This window comes from Podarcis tiliguerta, assembly GCF_965153285.1.
Source record: "Podarcis tiliguerta genome assembly, chromosome: 12".
NCBI classification, from domain to species: domain Eukaryota; kingdom Metazoa; phylum Chordata; class Lepidosauria; order Squamata; family Lacertidae; genus Podarcis; species Podarcis tiliguerta.
The window spans coordinates 47090436-47111778 of NC_139545.1; the positions used below are offsets into that span (position 1 = coordinate 47090436).

General features: G+C 43.8%; 1 protein-coding gene across 4 annotated transcripts in view; it reads right to left on the bottom strand.

The window, feature by feature from the left end:
- UBE3C (ubiquitin protein ligase E3C) overlaps positions 1-2429 on the bottom strand; it is a 58358-nt gene extending 55929 nt beyond the window's left edge. For 2 of the 4 annotated variants that reach the window (XR_014503654.1, XM_083406148.1), the window contains exon 1: positions 1827-2429. Coding sequence is in view for 1 of the 4 variants with exons in the window: in XM_083406148.1 (XP_083262274.1) it covers positions 1827-1892 (66 nt within the window). In the remaining 3 variants the exon portion in view is untranslated. The remainder of the gene's footprint in view (positions 1-1826) is intronic. The other 2 variants (XR_014503655.1, XM_083406149.1) reach the window with 1 other exon arrangement.
- Positions 2430-21343: the final 18914 nt, after the last annotated feature.

A 21343-nucleotide genomic window follows, 5' to 3' on the forward strand; every position in this document is an offset into this window, starting at 1 on the left:
TAATTTGATGACAAAAGATGTAAAGCACCTAAGATACATTCCTGAAGAATAGGACATACCCTGCCAATTGCAGTCTTTGCATATCAAGACTTATTCTTTCTTCAGTGCAGAAAACAGTACTGCACATGTGATTTAATGAACGTAAATGGCTTCTAGCCATCAGAAATGTGTCAGTAGATAGTTCCTCAATAATTCAGATGAATAGCTACACATACCTAATATACTTCTGATGTGCATCTGATTCATGAAAATATGGCCTAGGTAACACTGAGCAGAAAAGGGTGTGCTGTGATATTTCTTTATGGCACAATATATTATTTAAAGGCCCCATCTCATACAATTCATGAGAAGTATTTTAAATTTCAGAATTAAATTAAAAATCAAGAATCCAAATAAAGCATATTTTCATTAATAACTGACACAATACTTTCAGTATGCAAACTGCTTCACAAGCTTCGTGAGATCTTGTATTTGTTACCTGAATAGCTTCAAACCAGACTGACCAGCTGTTGCTTTTAGGTCTGCCTCAATTCTGAATGATGGGTACATTTAAACACACAGGCCGTTATAGTTAACTAAAGCAAATGCAAAATGACTGCATTTGTGGGTAAACCTGTTCCTTTGCATAGCAATCCTATGAGATAAGCATTATTACTCCCATTGCAGGCAGGAAACTTATGTTAAGAACCAATGACTTGCATAAATAGTCTCTAAACCACTAAAAGACACAAGACAGTTTTGAAACCAGGCCAGGTTTCAGTTTGTGCCATCTCAATACTTAAAAAGCACACACACCCCTATTTAATCCGTTCATTTAGATTACAGCTACTTATTTTAAATAAAAAATGGAAAGCAATACATAGATGCCATATTGTGCATGGACATTTTTAGTGGGCCTCTATGCGCTTTATCAGCACTAGGAGAGGCCTACGAATTAAGTAAGGGAGTGCTGATAAGAAAATGAAAAAAGGAAAGCAAAACCTAGGCCAAAGTGAAGGAATGCATTCCCTGCTGTCCTTCAGAAACCTGGAGTGGGTTTTTCCTCAAATCGTGTATTAAAAAGGCAGTGTCGAGAATCAGTATGTTTCACAGACTCCTGTACAGTTCAGGAGTGCAATGTGGGAATTTAACAGTGCAACCCTAACCATGCCTACTCAATTCAATCACACCCAGGTAAACAGTGTTAGGATTACAGACTAAATTCTTAAACTCACCCCCCTAACACAAGAGTGAGGCCTATCCGCTGCCCCCTAGCTCTCCCCTCCCACAATTACGTTTCACCCAACTGGGTGCCAAGGGACCTGAGACACTTGCAAGAGCTCATGTATCACAAGAGTTTCACAAATGGGACGGCGACCCCTTCCCTTCCCCCCTCCCCTTCCAATCACGCCTCTGCCTTTTTGCTGGCTATTTCGCAGCCAAAGCATCTCAAGTTTCTCCTTTCAAAACCCTCGGCCTTGAAGGAAACCCTCTCCGGGAAAGACCAAAGCCGGGCGACATAAATGACTCTCCAGGCGCCTTTTCCTCCTAACAACAAAAACAAACCCAGGACACACTGGGGCTGAGCTGCACCCGCAGGTCTGAGAGAGGCCCCTGGTCTTGGGGTGGGGGAATAATAAAAATGATTATTATGATTATTATTAGGAAAGGTGAGAAAACACTAGACACAAGGGGTTGCTCAGATTTAACCTTAGTCACGCCTGCTTCGCGGGGCCCCACCGGAATCTGCACGCAGGCTGGGAAACGGGGCTGGCGGAGACAAAAAAACACCTGGAGACCCCGAGACGGGCAGCGCAGGCACTGTGGGTGGGGTGGGGGTCGCTTACCTTCTTACTGGCTCCTCCAAGAGACACCTTGGGCCTGGTTTTGAACTCCCCTTCGAAGCTGAACATGGTTACAGCTTATCCTCCCATCCAGAGGGGGAGAGAGAGAGCAGCCTCCGCCTCCTCAGCAGCAGCAGCAGCAGCACCTTGGCAGGGCAGAAAGAGCCAGCGGGGGGTGGGGGGACCGTGGAAGGGGCGCCCGACCCCGAGAGGAAGCCCCCAGCCTCACGCCCACCCGCCCACTCCCGGCGCAGGGCTCCTAATGCCAAGGGCTGAGGCGCCCCCTCCTCCCTCAGCCCCTTCCGCACCCCGACCGGCCAGGAAGGGAGATTTCCCCCGCCCCACTTCCAAATTATCCTGTGTGGGTGTCTCTCCGTGTGCCTCCGGCTCCCCGCCCTCGGCACCGGCACCGGCTCAGTGAGTGGCAAGGGGTCTCGCTTGGGGCTGCCTCATTTGCAGCGGAGGGGCAGGAGGAGGTATAGGTGGGGGGGGGGGCGGTGGAAATCAGCCGGTTCCTGAAAGAAGATGGCCGCCGCCGACTGCAGCTTTCCCTCAGCGCGCTCCCGCCTCTCGGGCGCGCGGGCGCGCTCGCGCCTCCTATAGGAAAAGGGAGGCGGGAGAGCGAGACGGAGCGCCCGGCACTTTTTGAGGGAGGATGACAGGCGGGGGGGGGGGGAGCAGAGGAAGCTCAAGGCGGGGTTTTTAGAGCAGGTTCTCGTGGCGTGGGTGCAAACACAAAAACACACACATAGGCAACGTGGTGCCCTCAGCTGTGATGGGGCTTCTCGCCTCTTCTGAGAAAGGAGTTTCCTTTCGCCCCGGGCTTCCTAAGGCAGTTTGCCTCCCAAAGAAAAGGGTCCTCTCTCCTTGGGGTTTCTGTCCTGTGTGGCCACTGTTTTTATGTTGCACGCAAATAAAGGTTTCATTGGGATGTGGTCGCAGGCTGCACTTTTTCTTGTATTCCCCCCCCACACACACACATCTACACCATATGCTTAGAACTGCCCTGAGACCAGTAGGCATAGGGTGGTATACAAATTTAATAAATGAATTTTTTTTAAAAAAAGTAAAATAAACAAAACCGTTGTTTAAGGGCGCTGGTAATTGTAGCTCTGTGAAAAGTTTTCTACGGTTCTCAGGATTCTTTGGGGGAAAGCCATGTGCTTTAAATGTACTTTTTTATGTAATAAAATTGATACACCACTTGAGTGTAGGAAAAAACCTCAGGACGGTGTCTACATCTGTACATCATCAGCGGGGAACCTGTGGTTTTCCAGATGTTGACGGGCTGCAACTCCCTTCAATTTCCTTCAGCAGCGCCTTTTCTCTAGAAAAATAGGTGCCGGTACTCACCATGAAGTTGTCACAGCAATGCCACACTTTTTTAAATGACAATAAAAAAGAGGTGTTGGTACTGCGTACCCTTGCGTACCCCCTGAAAAGAAAACCACTGCCCTTCAGCCCTGTCCTGAACAGCAGTCAGGAATGAAGTCCAACATCATCTGGGAAGGTCACAGGTTGCTCTACTTCCATGCGTCCCAGGCTTCCGTGACCTAGTATCCTCCAGTCTTTTTGGAATACAATTCCCAGTAGGGTCAACGAGTAGGGTCAACGAGTAGGGATGGTGGGAACTGTAGGCCGCCAACACCTGGAGAATCATAGGTTCCCAGTTCTTGCATTAGACTAAAGGCAGGTTCACACAATAATTCACACATGGAGATATCACATGATGCTTGAGCCTTCCACAATCTGGTTCCCTCCAGATGTTTTGAAGTCCAACAGAAATGGGAGACTTGTGACCCTTCCGATGTTGTTGGACCAGCTCCCATCAGCCCCAGCCAGAACAACTAATGGTCAGGGATGATAGGAGTAGTAGTCAAACAATCCCTAAAGGGCCACAGATTCCCCACTTCCATTGGCTCCAGAAAGCATAGTCAAAGATTCAGGGGGGTGGACTTGTAGCCCCTGTCATTTCGAAGGCTACATCAGCTGTAGTCTAACCTACCTGACAGGGTGAGGATGGGATTAAAGGGTGTTGCAGAAGGGAAAGAGCAAAGAACCATGTGTGTTGTCTGGAATTTATTGGAGAAAAAGTGGCTATAATAAAAATAAATTATGTATTTATTATGCTTTTATCTTACCCCTTCTCCACTTTTTGTTAATCCTCACAACAACTCTGTGGGGTAGTCTAGGCCAAGTGATAATGACCGGCCAAACGCCATTTTGCAAATTTCATGAATAAAAAGAAATTTGAACTGTGGGTGGATATCCTAGAGCGGTATGCAACACACCACACACTTTACAAGTAAAGAAGTTCATCTTTGCTGTGTGGAGGGGGGGGGGAGTATTTCACCTACAACCTACAGCCATCCCATACTAGGTGTGATGGGTCAGAGCCCATAGCCACACACCCTGAGGCTTTCACAAGACAAAATACACCCTTCTGCATACATCCAGCACATCACAGTGAGCATTTTGCTAGTGGAGAATAATCCCAGAAACTGTCAAAGCAGGCATATGTTGGTCTTTTGTCCGTGGTGGTGTCCACCACCAACAATGTAGTTCAATGGTTAAAGTGTTGGGCAAGGAAATTGGAGGCCAGAGTCCAAATCCCTGCTCAGCCATGATGCTCACTGGCCGACCTTCAGTCAGTTGCAGTGGCGTAGCGTGGGTTGTCAGCACCCGGGGCAAGGCAAGTAATTTGCGCCCCCTAACCCGGGGCAAGGCAAGTAATTTGCGCCCCCCCCCCCGCTGCACTGTCCCTCCCCCAGATAGTCCCTCACTCTCTCTCCGCACCGCACCGCACCCCTGGCACCCCCCCTCCACAGTGGGCGGCGACCCGGCGGCTCGGATCGGATTCGCACAGCCAGCACTGCAGAGAGAGAGAGTGAGTGAGCCAGGTAGGGGCAGAGAGCTGCGAGTGCGAGCGCCCCCCCAGATGTTGCACCCGGTGCGGCCGGCCCCCCCTGCACCCCCCACGCTACGCCACTGGTCAGTTGCCATCTCTAAGCCTAAGCTACCTTACAGGATTGTTGTATGGGTAAAATAGAGAGGAAGGAGAACCATGTATATCACCCTGGGCACCTTAGAGAGAAATGCAATAATAAATACATATAAAGTAAGTATCTCTTCTTCTGAAAAATCTGGACTTGGTCTGTCAGTCATTATGGTTTCCAGTACCAGAGCAGCAAGCTACTCAAGTGACAATTGGAGCTTTGGCAGCAACGGAAACAAAGCCTCTTTCTCAGAGACCGACTTGGAATTAATGGACTGCTGAGTGGTAATTTATGACTGTAATGTAACACTTCCCGAGAATAACATGCTAACTTTATAATCTTGTAGCTGTTAGTGACTTGCTGTTACCTTAAGTTATAGGCAGAGAGTCTGACTCTATTCGTGACAGCTTTAATTGTTTTCATAAATTTTCATTCAGCCCGTTTTTAAATAAAAATCAAACAGCAAGAAATATAGTGTGGAGTAGTCATTTTACACCCTGATTAATTCAACTGATAAATTTTATTGGGACAATTTATTAGATCATTGGTTGAATACCGCACTGAGCTTACCATAAAAAAATTATTAACGCTAAACAAAAGTTTAACAGCTCTGACAAATCATACAATGCTGATGGTGCTAATAATCTGCTCAGTGAGAATCTTTGTCAACAGCAATGGGTGTCTGACCCAGAACTGAGAGAGAACATCTGTCCAGAATCCTAGCGTACCTGGTGACCAGTCCAAAGGGCAAATGCTAATCTGGCAGTCCAACAGGTCAAGAAACACAGTCCAGGTTCAATACAACAAGCCAAGTCCAAAAGCCAGGTTCCTGTCTATGCAGCCAAACCAGGGTTAGGGTACTTGCAGATCACTTCCATGGAGCTCCTCAGATACCCAAACCATGGTTCATCAGTATGGGAAGTTGAACAGACACAGCATCTTGGTTCTGATTCTCTTTTATGCCTTGAATCTTGATTGTAACATCTGGGCTTTATGAGGCGTGTGACCCTCAGCTGCCCTGAGCCTAATCCAGTTGAGGAATCACACACCTGCTCCCAGAGCTAACAAGCCACACCTGGCCAGCTAGGGAGCTGGGCTATGCGACTTTGCCTGTCTTTGTCTCCTAGAGCAGGGTTTCCCAAACTTGGGTTTGGGACTACAATTCCCATCAACCCTGACCACTGATCCTGCTAGCTAGGGATGATGGGAGTTGTATTCTAACAACTCTGATTTGCAATAGCTCAGATTCTGCCATGCTTGTAGAGAGATGGGCCCCTCTGGTGATGGTGAGGGGCCCTGCTCTTCTAGTTCCTGTGCTCTGACCCCCTTCCTCTTGCTGTCCTTTGTCGCCCCACAAGTACTTTCTACGCCCACAACCTTTCCTTCTCCATTCCCAGCTTGCCCCAGTGGGCACCAGTCATGAGTACGCAGGCAGCCCTGTTCAGGGAAGTTTTTGGGTGCCATGAGAGCATGGCCCTGAGAAAAGCACACCTTTGGGGCTCCGTGATCTCGCATGGGTCATGTGACTCGAGTGGGAGCACAGATGGACAGTGGCGTAGCGTGGGGGGTGCAGGCCGCACCAGGCGCAACATCTGGGGGGGCGCACTCGCAGCTCTCTGCCCCTACTAAAATCCACGGGTTAGGGGGCGCAAATTACTTGCCTTGCCCCGGGTGCTGGCAACCCACGCTACGCCACTGCAGATGGAAAAGCGTGTGTCCCAGTTTGGGGACTCATCATGTTGGAGGATATGTAGCAAGTCCCATAATCCATTCAGCTGAATGTCACATTCATGATTAAGTGCTTTCAGGACTGGTAACTGAAAGCTGGAAGATAATATGGGACATTGTATTTGTGCATCAGAAAAATTAATATAGATAATTACATTAAACAAGAATACAGGACTGCAGTTACCACTAAGGGGTTTAGATGAATGATTGCCATTACTGTTAATTAATTGAAGTTAATTAATGGATGCTTTAAGAACATTTGCTGTTCTTGCCCACGAAAACCAAATGCTAACAAGTCAGCAAGAATAGGCATGTTCTTACACAGAAGCAATTTCACTGACAAAATTCACATAAAATTCAGCAGACTCAGGGTTTCATTAATCATGCCAACCTTACCTCTAAGCTTGTAGAGACAACTCAAAGCGGTATGATTGACCATAGCTGAAAAAACACAACCCCTAAAGCCACCCTTATAAATAAACTAAATTTCTGGGCCAGTTTCAACGTGTCCCTTTCGTGCTGACCGCGACACTTTTTATTCTTGGCAATGTACATCTAGTTCCTATTAAAAGGAATTATATCTTGTTCATTTATTTGCATTTATAAGCCAGTTTTCCAATAAACCCCCCAAAGCAGCATACCAAGATCTAACACTGTAGGCTTGAAATAATTAAAATAATTATGACAGCCTGAAATAGCCTAAAAACAGCAGCATCTAGTAAAAATATTACCAGTTCAAAAAGGTAAACACCAAAGAGCCTTGTCGTGATAGCAGAAAGCAGACTTGCTGTACTCTGATTCAGCCGGCCCTGCCAGTTTGTCAACCAGAGATTGCAACAGCCCCCACTGTTATGTACTGAAATTTTCACCCTGGGCCAGCAGGGGGATACTGTAGATAGTTCAGGTCCACATATGCAAATAAGGGATCAAAAGTGATGTTCAGTGATTGGATAGTTATAGAAAGTTGTTACACTTATGTTGTACTGGAGCTCTATATAAGCAGGCTGGCTGAACCCTTCAGTTCAGTTCTGTTCTGACCTGTGAATAAACAAGAGCTGTTTGGAGAATTCCTGTGTCTTCTGATATGTTCATCCACAACTTAACACCCACCATATGGGTTACGATCAACAATTCAAAAGGGACATTCTAAAGAGCATAGTGGCTGTTTCCAATTTTGGATTCTTTATGAATACAAATTCGCCAGAGCTAACCACCACACTTGAATCTCAGCAGGACTTGCTTCTGAGTGGACGTGCATAGGAAACCCGCTGTTAATCACAAGTATGAGCAAAAGAAACTCCACCCTCTCCACAACTTTTTAAAAAACAATTATAGCCCATTTTGAGGATCAATTTTTGTGAAGCCGTCAGAAACATTTTTCATGAGGTTGCAAACTGTCTTCAGTAATATGAACTAGTGGCCCTTTGTTGGCTTACTTTTGGGCACTCCTCACGCATCTGTCCTGGAGTTAAGTAAATCAAGAACCTTAATTAGCAAAGACTGGCAGGAATGCAAAAGCCATGAATTAGTTTGTGCGCTACCTGAAGGCTCAAGCTCACACACAAACCCCTAAAATATAGTAGTTACAATTAATGGATTTAATTATTAATGCCAGACCCTGTCTCTGAAAGTGTCTGAGAGGTCCATTTTGGCATTCTTATTACTCTTTAATTATAATTGATGTGCCAAGGGAAAATGTCAGGTAATGTACATTTTAACATGTGTTATTGTCCTCCTTAAGAGCTCCTGGTCTTTGTTTTAAAAAGTCAGTGATATGCAAGACGATAGCGATGAAACTCAAATTTATTAGGGCACTTAAAAATCATTATTAATTACTTCGCACAGCAGGTATCTACAAGATAGAACTTCTTTTTTAATATATATATACAGGAATTATTTAAGTGTTTTAAAAGGCAGTATTAAACCTGCGGGGTGTTTTGTCACAAGTTACTGTCTCTCAACTACAGCCCATCCTGTGCAAGTTTATAAATGATTCACAAAGACTGGATTAGAAGGGGAGGGGATTTTGCTTAGCAGTGTGCTACTGCAAAACTACTGCCAGAAGAAATATCAACAACCTCAGATATGCAGTTGACACAACCGTGATGGCAGAAAGTGAAGAGGAATTAAAGAACCTTTTAATGAGGGTGAAAGAGGAGAGCGCAAAATATGGTCTGAAGCTCAACATCAAAAAAACAAAGATCATGACCACTGGTCCCATCACCTCCTGGCAAATAGAAGAGGAAGAAATGGAGGCAGTGAGAGATTTTACTTTCTTGGGCTCCATGATCACTGCAGATGGTGACAGCAGTCACAAAATTAAAAGACACCTGCTTCTTGGGAGAAAAGCAATGACAAACCTAGAAAGCATCTTAAAAAGCAGAGACATCACCTTGCCAACAAAGGTCCGTATAGTAAAAGCTATGGTTTTCCCGGTAGTGATGTATGGAAGTGAGAGCTGGACCATAAAGAAGGCTGATTGCCAAAGAATTGATGCTTTTGAATTATGGTGCTGGAGGAGACTCTTGAGAGTCCCATGGACTGCAAGAAGATCAAACCTCTCCATTCTGAAGGAAATCAGCCCTGAGGGCTCACTGGAAGGACAGATCATGAAGCTGAGGCTCCAATACTTTGGCCACCTCATGAGAAGAGAAGACTCCCTGGAAAAGCCCCTGATGTTGGGAAAGATGGAGGGCACAAGGAGAAGGGAACGACAGAGGACGAGATGGTTGGACAGTGTTCTCGAAGCTAAGTGTTCTTCAAAGCAAAGTGCTGCTATTCTCATGTCCAGTTTCAGTGGTGCCAACTATAGGGGGCAGAAAGGGATTCAGCCCCCTCAATATTTCTGGGCAAGGGGCCAAGCCCCCTCCCCCATATTGAGGGGGGCTGCCACCTCCCACTTCCCCCTGGGTGAGTGCCGGCCCACTGGGTGGAGGTGGGATGGGTCACATGACGCCGGGCCCCCTCAGTGTGGGGGGCAAATACAAATTGAGTGTCATGGCTGCCTACCTGAGAGTCCCTTTCCCGGCTGGCCTATCCAGTCTGGCAGTCGTGCCAGAAAGGAGGCAGTAAAAGCCCCACTTTCCTTGCACACACAATAATAGCACTGTAGGATTCTTCTGTGTTCCCTTACTTGCGAGCCTAACATTGGCCACAGTGAGGACACCTGAGCTTTATTCTAAATAGGAGAGCTGTCTGGAGATTAAGCACACATTATACTCCTACAATCTAAGCCATAAATAGGAAAAAATATGTGATTGCCAAACGAACAAGCCATCCACCATTCTTGCAGGCTTTTTGCAAAGGGTGGCTTTGCCCCACGATCATTCAGCCCTTTAAAGCTCTAAGTTGTATTTTAAAGATTGACAGTAAATATATGAATTAAACCAATTAGAGTAATGCTCTGGGTTAATCATGTGCCAAACGCCACCACGTCTGCCCCACAGATTTATTAAGTTGATCCTGCCTTGGTGGGAGTCAAATGGCAAGTGTCCCGCTGCCTTTTATGACTTCCAAGGAACTTGAACAGCCTTTGCCTCCTTTGAATCGCCTGTGCGACATTTCCCTGGAGATCCTTTCGCTGCTGCTCAGATGACAATTGTCACAGCTGCGCGTTGCTTAGCCTGCCCTTAAATTGGCACTGACTTATAGTCAAAGCCCTGAAGTGCAGAGGCAGCCCACAGGTTATTACACAGAGAGAGAGAGAGACATTCTGTAGCAAGGCAGACCAAATTATATAAAAACAGGAATAGAATTCTGTACCTTGTTTCAATTATGAAAACGTATGTTATTTCTAATTTTGCATAGCATTTTTTCCTGCGTTTATTTCATATACAGTGGTGCCTCGCAAGATGAAATTAATTCGTTCTGCGAGTTTTCTCGTCTTGTGAATTTTTCGTCTTGTGAGGTACCACTGTGCATTGACAGTTTCCCATAGGAATGCATTGACGGTTTTAAGAAAAAGGCGCAAGACGTTTTCGTCTTGCGAAGCAAGCCCATAGGGAAATTCGTCTTGCGAAGCAACTCAAAAAACAAAAAACTCTTTCGTCTTGCGAGTTTTTCGTCTTGCGAGGCATTCGTCTTGCGAGGTACCACTGTAATTTGTTCTGCTTTTGCTAATCCTGGAGACAGTGCCGGATTTACGTATAAACTAAACAAGCTATAGCTTGGGGCCCCCCAAAAAATTAAAGGGAAAAAACCTGGGTGTACATTTCCAAAAAATAAGATAAAAAACAAATGAAATAAAACCTACATACAGCAGCAGTGGCAAATGGCTTTAGATACCTGTTTGGTCCATAAATTACCATATAGCATATATTCAACACAAAAAACAGCAACAAATTGTTGTTGACAAAGGACAGCTGGACATATAAAGGGCCCCATTACCTTCAGTAGCTTAGGGCCTCATCAAACCTAAATCCAGCCCTGCCTGGAGATAAAGGTAAAAGGTAAAGGTACCCCTGCCCGTACGGGCCAGTCTTGACAGACTCTAGGGTTGTGCGCTCATCTCACTGTAGAGGCCGGGAGCCAGCGCTGTCCACAGACACTTCCGGGTCACGGGGCCAGCGTGACAAGCTGCATCTGGCGAGCCAGAGCCGCACACGGAAACGCTGTTTACCTTCCCGCTAGTAAGCGGTCCCTATTTATCTACTTGCACCCGAGAGTGCTTTCGAACTGCTAGGTTGACAGGCGCTGGGACCGAACGACGGGAGCGCACCCCACCACGGGGATTCGAACCGCCGACCTTTCGATCGGCAAGTCCTAGGCGCTGAGGCTTTTACCCACAGAGCCACCCGCGTCCCAGCCACCCGCTGCCTGGAGATAGGAGAAAGTAAATGGCTTTATGGATTACCACCCTTTGATCCCTGAAAATCATATTCAGCAATTCCTCTGCCTTCCGAGATATCATTTGGCAACCTTGAATCTTTTCAGATCAGGCATCCACCTTTTAATGCTAGTCTTTCAACTTGGGATCCACATTAATAAAAAAAATAGCCGTGTAACTTTCCTTGTAGTAAAGAGTTATATGGCAAATGGGTCACAGTGAGAGACTTTGGAACAATGCGTCCAGGAATCCACATAAAAGAGTAAGTGGAGGAATGAGGATTGTTCTTGTCACCAGAACTTTGAGTGTTCTACTCATTCATCTCCTCGGCTAGAAAACCAGGGTTCCCATTGAGAAGAGACATGTTGAGCTTGATGTGTGTTGATATGGCCCATGTAAATTGATTCTTAATTTTAAACTGTTTTCAGTGGAAATAGCTTTTGGGCACCATCCCAAAGTGTAATATATACTGGTAATGGATCGTCGCGAGTCATTAGCTACAAGCGTAATGTAGAAAACATATCCTGGGCAACAACTGCCCTTTACACACTGTATTTGGTAGATTCCACTTTCCCTTCAATAAATTTATATAATGAATTCTAATGCCAAATGCTAATAACACAGCTGGCTTAAAGACTTAACATGGGTTCCCTATATCATCCAGGCCAGCAAGGGAATATACATATCAGAGCGAATGCAAGAAAATATAATTATATTCAAAGAGGAGTTATCACTGTACTAGCATTAACCTTGCAAAGCGCACACCACCAATGTCTATATAATGAATTTAACCTTGCGTTTGATAATGAAATATGATGAAAAGATCAGTGCAGCGCTAGTGTTTCAGATGATAAGGAATCGCTACAACTTGCTATTTTCACTGTGTGTTGAAAAATGGGAATGCTGTTTTCTTTGATTTAGATTTGGGGAGCTTGCTTTAATTCCTTGTGTGCCAGGAACATAAATATATATATATATACATATACATATACATATATATATATATACACACACACACACACACACACACACACACACATATATATATATGTAGAGCTTTAAACACAAACAAACCATTAAATATATCCTCTACACAGAAAGCCAATCATAGAGAGGAAGTAATTTATTTAACGAGATTTACAGAACACTTAATAATAATAATAAAAATCTAAGTGCTTTACCCAAAATAGTATAAAATATTCATAAGAAAATATTGATAAAGTCAACAGACTTTAAAAACAAAGGCTGCTTTTTCAATCATTGCTTGAGCAACGTCATCTACCTGCGAACTGTTCTTCTTCTGTGTTTCTGGAGTTTCGTTTGCTCCTTAACTGTGGCTTCATCTTTATTCTTGCCTCTTGATTTGCCCTCTGATCCCAATTGCTCTTCATTACCAAGCCCTGGTTTGTTCTCTGTATTTTGCTTTCTGACTGGCCCTATGACCCTGATTGTTTTGTGGCAGAGACTCCTGGCTCTTTCCATGACTCAGCCCTGATTGCCTGTTACTGCAGATACACAGGGTGGTATTGGAATGGTCCCTTTTAATAATACAGTGGTAACTTGATTCTCAAACGCTGAAAACCCAGAAGTAGGTGTTCCGGTTTCTGAACATTTTTCAGAAGCCAAAAGTCCAATGCGGTTGTCGGCTATTGTTTCCAGGGTGCCTGCACCAATCAGAAGCTGCACCTTGGTTATCGAACATTTTGTAAGTCGAATGGACTTCCAAAACAGATTAAGTTTGGCGCATTTGTTTTTGCTATTTATTTTGCATTTTTGTTTTTGCGGCTTTTTCAGTTAATTTGTTTTTGTGACTGTGTGGAACCCAGTTCAGCTATTGATTGATTGATTGATTGATTGATTGTGTGACTGTGGAAATGGATAAAGTCCCCCATCCAAACAATGACTATCATCAGTGCAGGTAAGAAAAAAATAGTTTTAATTTTTATCATCTACAATGCTGTCTTATTTATTTTATAGTACAGTACATTGATTATTACTTTCACTTTATGGATCAATGGTCTTGTTAGATAGTAAAATTCATGTTAAATTGCTGTTTTAGGGGTTGTTTTTAAAAATCTGGAACAGATTAATCCGTTTTGCATTACTTTCTATGGTAAAGCACGCCTTGGTTTTGGAACGCTTTGGTTTTGGAACGGACTTCCGGAACAGATTGAGAACCAAGGTACCACTGTAACAACAGCAATCTCCCTTGAAATGTAGTAGCTCATCAGGGAGAAAGGTTCTAGCCAGCTCTCTTCTTGGCATGCGAGTTTTCTATGTGCAGTTTTCTTTGTTTGGTTTAACTGCATGAGAGAGCATTCCAAAGAAGTAGCCTGGAATACTCTTGTGTTGTCCAGAGTTGTCTACACTACTCAGCCATCTCAGACTTCAACCACTTCATTATGCTGCATGTCTAAACCCCCCATAACATGCATCCATGATGCTACCCTCAATACAAATCTGAAAGAATCCAGCCCAAGCATGGCATTTCATTCAATAGACATCAAAAGGTTAAGAAGATATGGTCCTTGCGCTATTCCTCAACCTCAGAATAATCAAGGGTGTCCACCAGCAAAACTGTGGAGGAAAAATAGAAATGAAATGAGGGCTATAGGTGGGGTCTCTCATTCAGCAATGGTGACACTTTGTTCCATTCTTGGCTTTGTGTCATTCTTGTGATGATCAATTAGTCAGACGTTTTAGGACCTACAAAGATTACAGTGAGAATACAGCTTCATCAGTCATTTTTAACAGCAGCAGCAGCAATCTGAGGTGTTTTAGCACTTCTTGGGTCAAAACTTTTTTAGAAAAGAATTATTTATTGCTGCTGATTTGGGGATTTTCATGGTGCCAATTAATCAATTTCCTCAGTATTCCGAATTGACAATTAATTGACATTTCTCTCACAGCCTGGCAAAGCTCTTGCAGATCATGGCTGGCAATTAAAAAAAAAATTACTTCCTGGAGTGGAAGAATGCTATTTCAGAATGAGGAGAAGAAGAAGAGGAGGAAACACATGAAAGATATATAAAGAATACCACACAGTTTCTATGAAGCCTAAGTAAAATAAGACATACCGTCCTCATTTGCACTAAGTTTCAGCTGGTGTTCCATTGATTAGGACAACTCCTAATGATTACAGAACTTCCTTGTCATTGGTGGTGGGCCTACTATTGGAGATATGATATAGCGAAAGACCATATTACAGTGGAAAAGCATCTGCTTTGATGCAGATGGTCCTGGGTTCAGTCCCTTCATCTCTAGGTAGGGCTGCAGAAAGACCCCTGCCTGGAACCCTGAGGAGCTGCTGCCAGTCTGTGTTGTTCTTCTTCTTTGGCAATCACTCGTAGCCGAGTAAGATTGTCTTCCATAAACACGGTTTTAACAATGAGTCCGTAAGTGACTATGGAGGCCAATTCTGGACCCACACATCCTTCCACAGTGGGGACATTGGTTACGGGGCAGAAGTTGATCACAGTGTCCATTTGCCAAGTGTGCCTTCCTCTTAGCTTGTTTCTCCCTTGCGTCCTGTGTTCAAGTGTCTTCAAAGCCCATAACACCTTTGGTAAAGGCTGTTCTCCAATTGGTGTGCTCGCAGGCAAGTGTTTCCCAATGGTTGGTGTTTATAATACATTTTTTAAGATTTGCCTCGAGACAGTCTTTAAACCTCTTTTGTTGATCACCAGCATTACGCTTTCAATTTTTAAGTTCGGAATAGAGTAGTTGCTTTGGAAGACGATCATCAGGCATCTGCACAACATGATCAGTCCAACGAAGTTGATGTTGAAGAACAATTGCTTCAACACTGGTGATCTTTGCTTCTTCCAGTACACTGGTATTGGTTCGCCTGTCTTCCCAAGTGATGTGTAAGGTTTTTCAGAGACACCGTTGATGGAATCTTTTGAGGAGTTGGAGATAGCGTTTATAAGTGGTCCATGTTTCACAAGCATACAGTAAGGTTGGTAGTACATTACAGTGGCGTAGTGTGGGTTGTCAGCACCTGGGGCAAGGCAAGTAATTTGCGCCCCCCCCCGCTGCACTGTCCCTCCCCCAGATAGTCCCTCGCTCTCTCTCCGCACCGCACCGCACGCCTGGCACACCTACCCCCCTCCACAGTGGGCGGCGACCCGGCGGCTCGGATCGGATTCGCACAGCCAGCACTGCAGTGAGAGAGAGTGAGTGAGTCAGGTAGGGGCAGAGAGCTGTGAGTGCGAGCGCGCCCCCCCAGATGTTGCGCCCGGTGCGGCCGGCCCCCCCTGCACCCCCCACGCTACGCCACTGGTACAATAGCTTTGTAAACCAGCATTTTGGTTTCCCTGCGAATGTCCTGGTCCTCAAACACTCTGCACTTCAATGGGGAGAAAGCCGCAATACTAAGTAGCAGACAATACTAAGCTAGATAAACCATTTCAGTCTGAATCACAGATTTGCAGAGTTTCAAGGTATCCCAAGGGTTACCTATTCCAACCTCATGCAATGCAGGAATCTCAGCTAAAGCAGTCAGTAGAGTGTAAGACCCTTAATCTCAGGGTTGTCCTTTTGAGCCCCATTTTAGGGCAACAGATTCCTATATTGCAGGGGGTTGGACTGGATGACCCTGGCGGTCCCTTCCAACTCTACAATTCTATGATTCTATGTATAGGTGACAGATGGCCATCCAATCTCTCCTTAAAAACCTCCAATGAATGAGAGTCCACAACCTCCCAAGGGAGATTGATAGGGCAGCTTCCTATGTTCTGAATTCCATGGATATACTCCATTCTTGCTCAGTGTGGAACCCACCAAGGCAGGTGCTGCCCACTGACAATGTACTGTGGGCTGCAAGTTGCTCCACACGGTCCTGTTTTTACTGTTCTAGCAGGAAGCAAAAGCAGACGATTCCTTGTGTGCTTTATTTAAGTCACCAAAAATCTCTGCTCTGCTGAGCTGCATTTAGACTTGGTAAAGCACAAGCTGTGCAAGACTGAAAATGAATTACAGAAAAGAAGACTACACTTTTTTATTTTAACCCTTTTGCATCGCTCTGGGACTGCGATGGGATCTTAACACAGGCCCAGGTGATCTACTGATCCCTTCCCACTATGAATCTGAATCTCGTTTCTAAAACGCAACTTGTGTGCATACGTAGGTGAGTTTTCTTCTCATAAGCATGCTATTTTCATCCCAGACATACTGATGGAGAGGGAGAAATAGTCAGGTTTCACAATCTATTTAAAACAAAGATTCAGAAGCCTACAGGAATGGTGCAGATGTAATATCCAGAACACAACAGGGACAAAAAGAGAATAAAAGAAAAACCTCTTCAACATTTGCATAATGTCTTGCAGTGGAAAATGGAAGGACAAATGAGAACATTGGTATTAAGTAGATTGTTAAATGTCTGGAAACCAAAATAGTCGCAGAACTGCAATAAAGCAGCTTTTCAAATGTGACTGGAGGATGTCCATAAAGAGGATATAATGAAAAGAACTGTCCAAATGTGGAAGGATAATATAGTTAATGTATTACTACTTTTATTATTTTATCATATTTCATTAATTGCTGGCTTTGTTCCTACAGGACTCGGTTCCATCAAAAGGGCTTTTAGTAAAATGTTTCCAGTTGAAACAACCACTTAGAACCCAAGGTGAAGGCTGAAAAAAAGATCACTTGGTTTCTTCAAGCCATATATCCCTCCATTGTAGTGGAGAAGAATGAAACGGAATTAGACTTGTGCGGACTTCATGTTGCCATTCATGGAGCATCAAGCTTGGTTCCACAGAAAGGTCTCTAGGATGGTATACTTAGCATAAGGGTATTTGCTCACAACATCAGTGCTGTGATTGGAAAGACTATAAGGTTTCCAATCCAGCTCAGTTGCTGGTGGAGTGGATAGACAAACGTCATAGCTGTGAGTGAACTGATCCATAAAGAGCTGTGTCAACAGGTTCAGAGCTATATTGGGAGGGGTTATTGTTTTGTTTGTTATTATGTGACTGTTGCATGACACCCCAATCTTCGAGTGGTGTGAGATTCCAGGTGTTCCCCGAAGGTTCATGTTTCCTTTGGCATGAAGGACAGCAGAGACTGTGGTGTCTTTGTGATATATGGTTTATTTACACAGATATACAACCTGAGTCTACAATAATAAATAATAATAATATATTTTTATTTGTACCCTGCACCCCCTGGCTGGAGCTGGGCTCAGGGCAGCTAACATCACAAAACTAACACAGCATACAAAGAACATAAAAACTGGTAATCAGTTAATTAAAATACATCTTAAAATTAGTTCAGAGCAAATTAAAATCTGGACAGATGGCAGTCCATGGGTAAAATTGAGAGGGGTTAATATTCCCCAGGGCCAGCTGTTACCACTGGTCTTATAAAGGACCTATGAGCGGGCAAGGAGGCCTTTTTAATGCTTGTTCTTATACAGAAAGAAAAGAATCAGACTGAACCCCAACCAAAGGCCTGGCGAAACAGCTCTGTCTTTCAGGCCCTGCGGAAAGATGTCAAATCCCGCAGGGCCCTGGTGACTTGGGGGGGGGGGGTTACAGCATTAAAAACTCAAAAGGGCCTTGCTTCCCCCATAGCCAGAGCCTTGGATTCCAACAGAAATCAGGCATGTCTCTGGCTTCACAGCCTCCAACTTTGCTTTCAGCTTCTAGCTCACATTACTCAACTCTCAGCTTTGGCCTTTGTCTTTCTAACTACCATCAAGTTAGGGGAGGAGGCTCCACCTATCATCCTTCTGGCACAGATCCACTTCCTTTGTTACCTTAAAGACCCATTACCTCACCACGAAGCGAGCCTGGCTCTTCTGAGAATTTGAATCCTTGAATAGATTTTAACACTTGCTGGATTGCAGAATTGGAAGGGTCTTGGCATACAGTCTACCACCACTACCCTCAAATAAACCTCATAATATTATGTATTTTTGTGTTTTCATGCGGTAAACCACCCTGCAACCCTAGGATAAAAAGCGGTATAAAAATTCATTACATAAATAAATAAAAAATTGTGCCTCTAAAAACCTATTGAGTCTTGGCAAGGGAAGAAAATATGTTCTCATTACCTTTGAGAAACTATTGGAAAGCTATCACACAGTAAGTGTTACACACTTTTGATTAATGTCTATGTAGGACATTTGATGACTGTGTTTGTAGGACATTGATTCAATTAATCTCCATTGGTATTCTGAAAGCAATTGGGAAGGTATTTTGGATTCTTGAGTCCATCCTGGCAATAGTTCCCTCCATGGCAAGGAAAAGCAAGGAGGGTGTTCTGCATTAATGCCATCATCTGAATTTTCATGAAGGCTCCCATGAGTTGTAGGGGTTCTGCTTGGTAATATTGATGTGTGTGGTTTCTGTGTCCTTCTCTTCCCACTTCTGTGTCTGTGTGATACTAAGTGGCACAAGCTCCCCAGCTGTCTGAAAAACTGCAAAGGTTCTCCTCAAGATGCACCTGTGATGTCCACCAGTCATCCAGGGAGCACAGCAGTATCCTTCCCACAATGTCTCACATGTCTCTCTCTGCCACCAGTTCTGGAGCCCAGCCATACTTCCTGATCCCGAGTACTCTCTTCGCCTCTTTCACTATTTATTCTTCTTTGGCAATCACTCATAGCCGAGTAAAATTGTCTTCCATAAACATGGTTTTAACAGTGAGTCTGTAAGTGACCCTGGAGGCTAATTCTAGATCCTCACGTCCTTCCACAGTAGGGACATTGGTTTCCAGGCAGGAGTTGATCATGGTGAGGGTTTGCCAACCATGGCTTCCTCTTAGCGCATTTCTCCCTTGCTTCCTGAGTTCGAGTGTCTTCAAAGCCCCTGACACCTTTGGCAAAGGCTGTTTTCCAATTGGAGCGCTCACAGGCCAGTGTTTCCCAGTTGTCTGTGTTTATAATACATTTTTTAAGATGTTCCTTGAGAGAGTCTTTGAACCTCTTTTGTTGACCACCAGCGTTACGATTTCCGATTATAAGTTCAGAATAGAGTACCGGTAGTTGCTTTGGAAGACGATAATCAGGCATCCGCACGACATGACTAGTCCAACAAAGTTTACTATTTATTACAAACTAATCCCTTTCACTATTTATTACAAACAAAGATAAGGAATACAAGGAGGAATGGATAATCTTCATTGAATATTTTAAGAACCAGTATAAACAAATACACAGCTTGGCAGGTTTCGAGTGAATCCAGCAGAGCTGAAATAGATAAGAGTTTTTAATTGATAACAAACTGGATGATTAAAAAGATGTGGATTGCGCGGAGTAGTAGAAAAGCAAAGGAACCAGGTAAAGTGTGGAAGGGAAGTCATATGGTATAAGTACACATGCTATATTTGGTACTAAGTTGAAAGTGGAACAGGGGGAGGGGAGGGAGGGGGAGCAGGGATAAATATGCTCTCTGTTCCTGTTTTTGAAAATGCAGAATAAATAAATAAATAAGAAACATTGGAGGATGTGGTAGGATGTCCCTGTTTTCATCAGAGAAATGATGGAATGTATGGAGATGCAACCCCCGAGTGAAGGAGATAAGTAACTATACAACCTTTCAGAAGACACCTAAAGACAGCCCTGTATAGTTTTATTATGTTTTTATATGTGTTGGAAGCCTTCCAGAGTGACTGGGGCAACCCAGTCAGATGGATGGAGTATAAATAATAAAATGATGATGATGATGATGATGAAGAAGAAATAGGATGTCCCTGTTTTTGTTGAATTTATATACCGCCCTATACCCACAGGTCTCAGGGGCAGTTCACAGGATATTTTCAGTGGAGAAATGTTGACGGATATGACCTGCTTCATTTGACAAAAGCAAATTTATGGTTTGTAAACCTAACAGGTAAAAATGCAATACGAAAAGCTGTAGAGTCAAGCACGTGATTATCTGATTTTTAGAATTGCTGATACAAGTGAAGCATTGTTAGTTAACCTTGTAAAGAATTCGAAATGCAGTTTTTGCAAAAAAAAAAAAAAAAAGAAGCTTTACCATGAAGCCCGAAATTGGGGGGGGGGGGGAGGAGGTCAACATGTACATATAGGAGGGATACAAATAAGATGAAGGATTGTAACGGAAACTATATTATCTTTTTGTTGTTTATTGTTGTGTGGGTATTATTGATTTGTTTACTTTTGGTTTTTGTAAATGAAAATTAATTTAAAAATTTTTTTAAAAAAGAATTTGAAATGCAGTTTTATTATTCATATTACTGAAACAAATTGTTGTTTGTCTGAATTACCATATTATGTGTTGAAATTTCTCAGCAGCAGATGGTTGTTGTAAGGATGCTTCAGGTTGTAACTAAAATGATTGTGGTCTCACAGCAGAAAGAAGGGAAGAAAATAGAGAAACCTAATTACCTGGATAAACTGAGAAATCTATGTGCCTTTACAAATGGGCATCAAATGAAGCCTCCATTATTGTAATGTATTTACACTGTCAACTCAGCCTAAAAGGGTATGCAACATTATTGTGGAGGGTGAAAACCTTGGAGCCCAGCTCTGCAAACCATCCATCACATTGGTAGTCCTTACACATCGAAGTAGACCAATTTGAGTGCAGCGATTTACAAGGACCAGGGCTTTTTTTTTGCAGGCACACATGAACACTGTGCTTACAGTTAAAGTGGCATTCGTTACTTTAAAAACGCACACTGTAAATGATTCCTTACTGGCCCAACAGTCAGAAATATTTGGTCGGGATGATCTAGAGCAATTTGTGTGTGTGTGACACAGTAAACTCAAATGGCAAATCTAAATAGACATTTTTGTGTATTTATTGCTCTGCAGGGACCATAGATGGATTTCACCTCACTTTGCTACGCCACGAGCAAATTATGTTGAAATCCTTCCAAGAGCTGGAATGATACGTTTATAAATCCTCCTTATTGAACTTCTGGCCTCAAGTAACTTTATTATAATAAAACATTTAGCTGGGTTTTCTTCTTTCATTTATTTCGGAAATGCCTTCCACTTA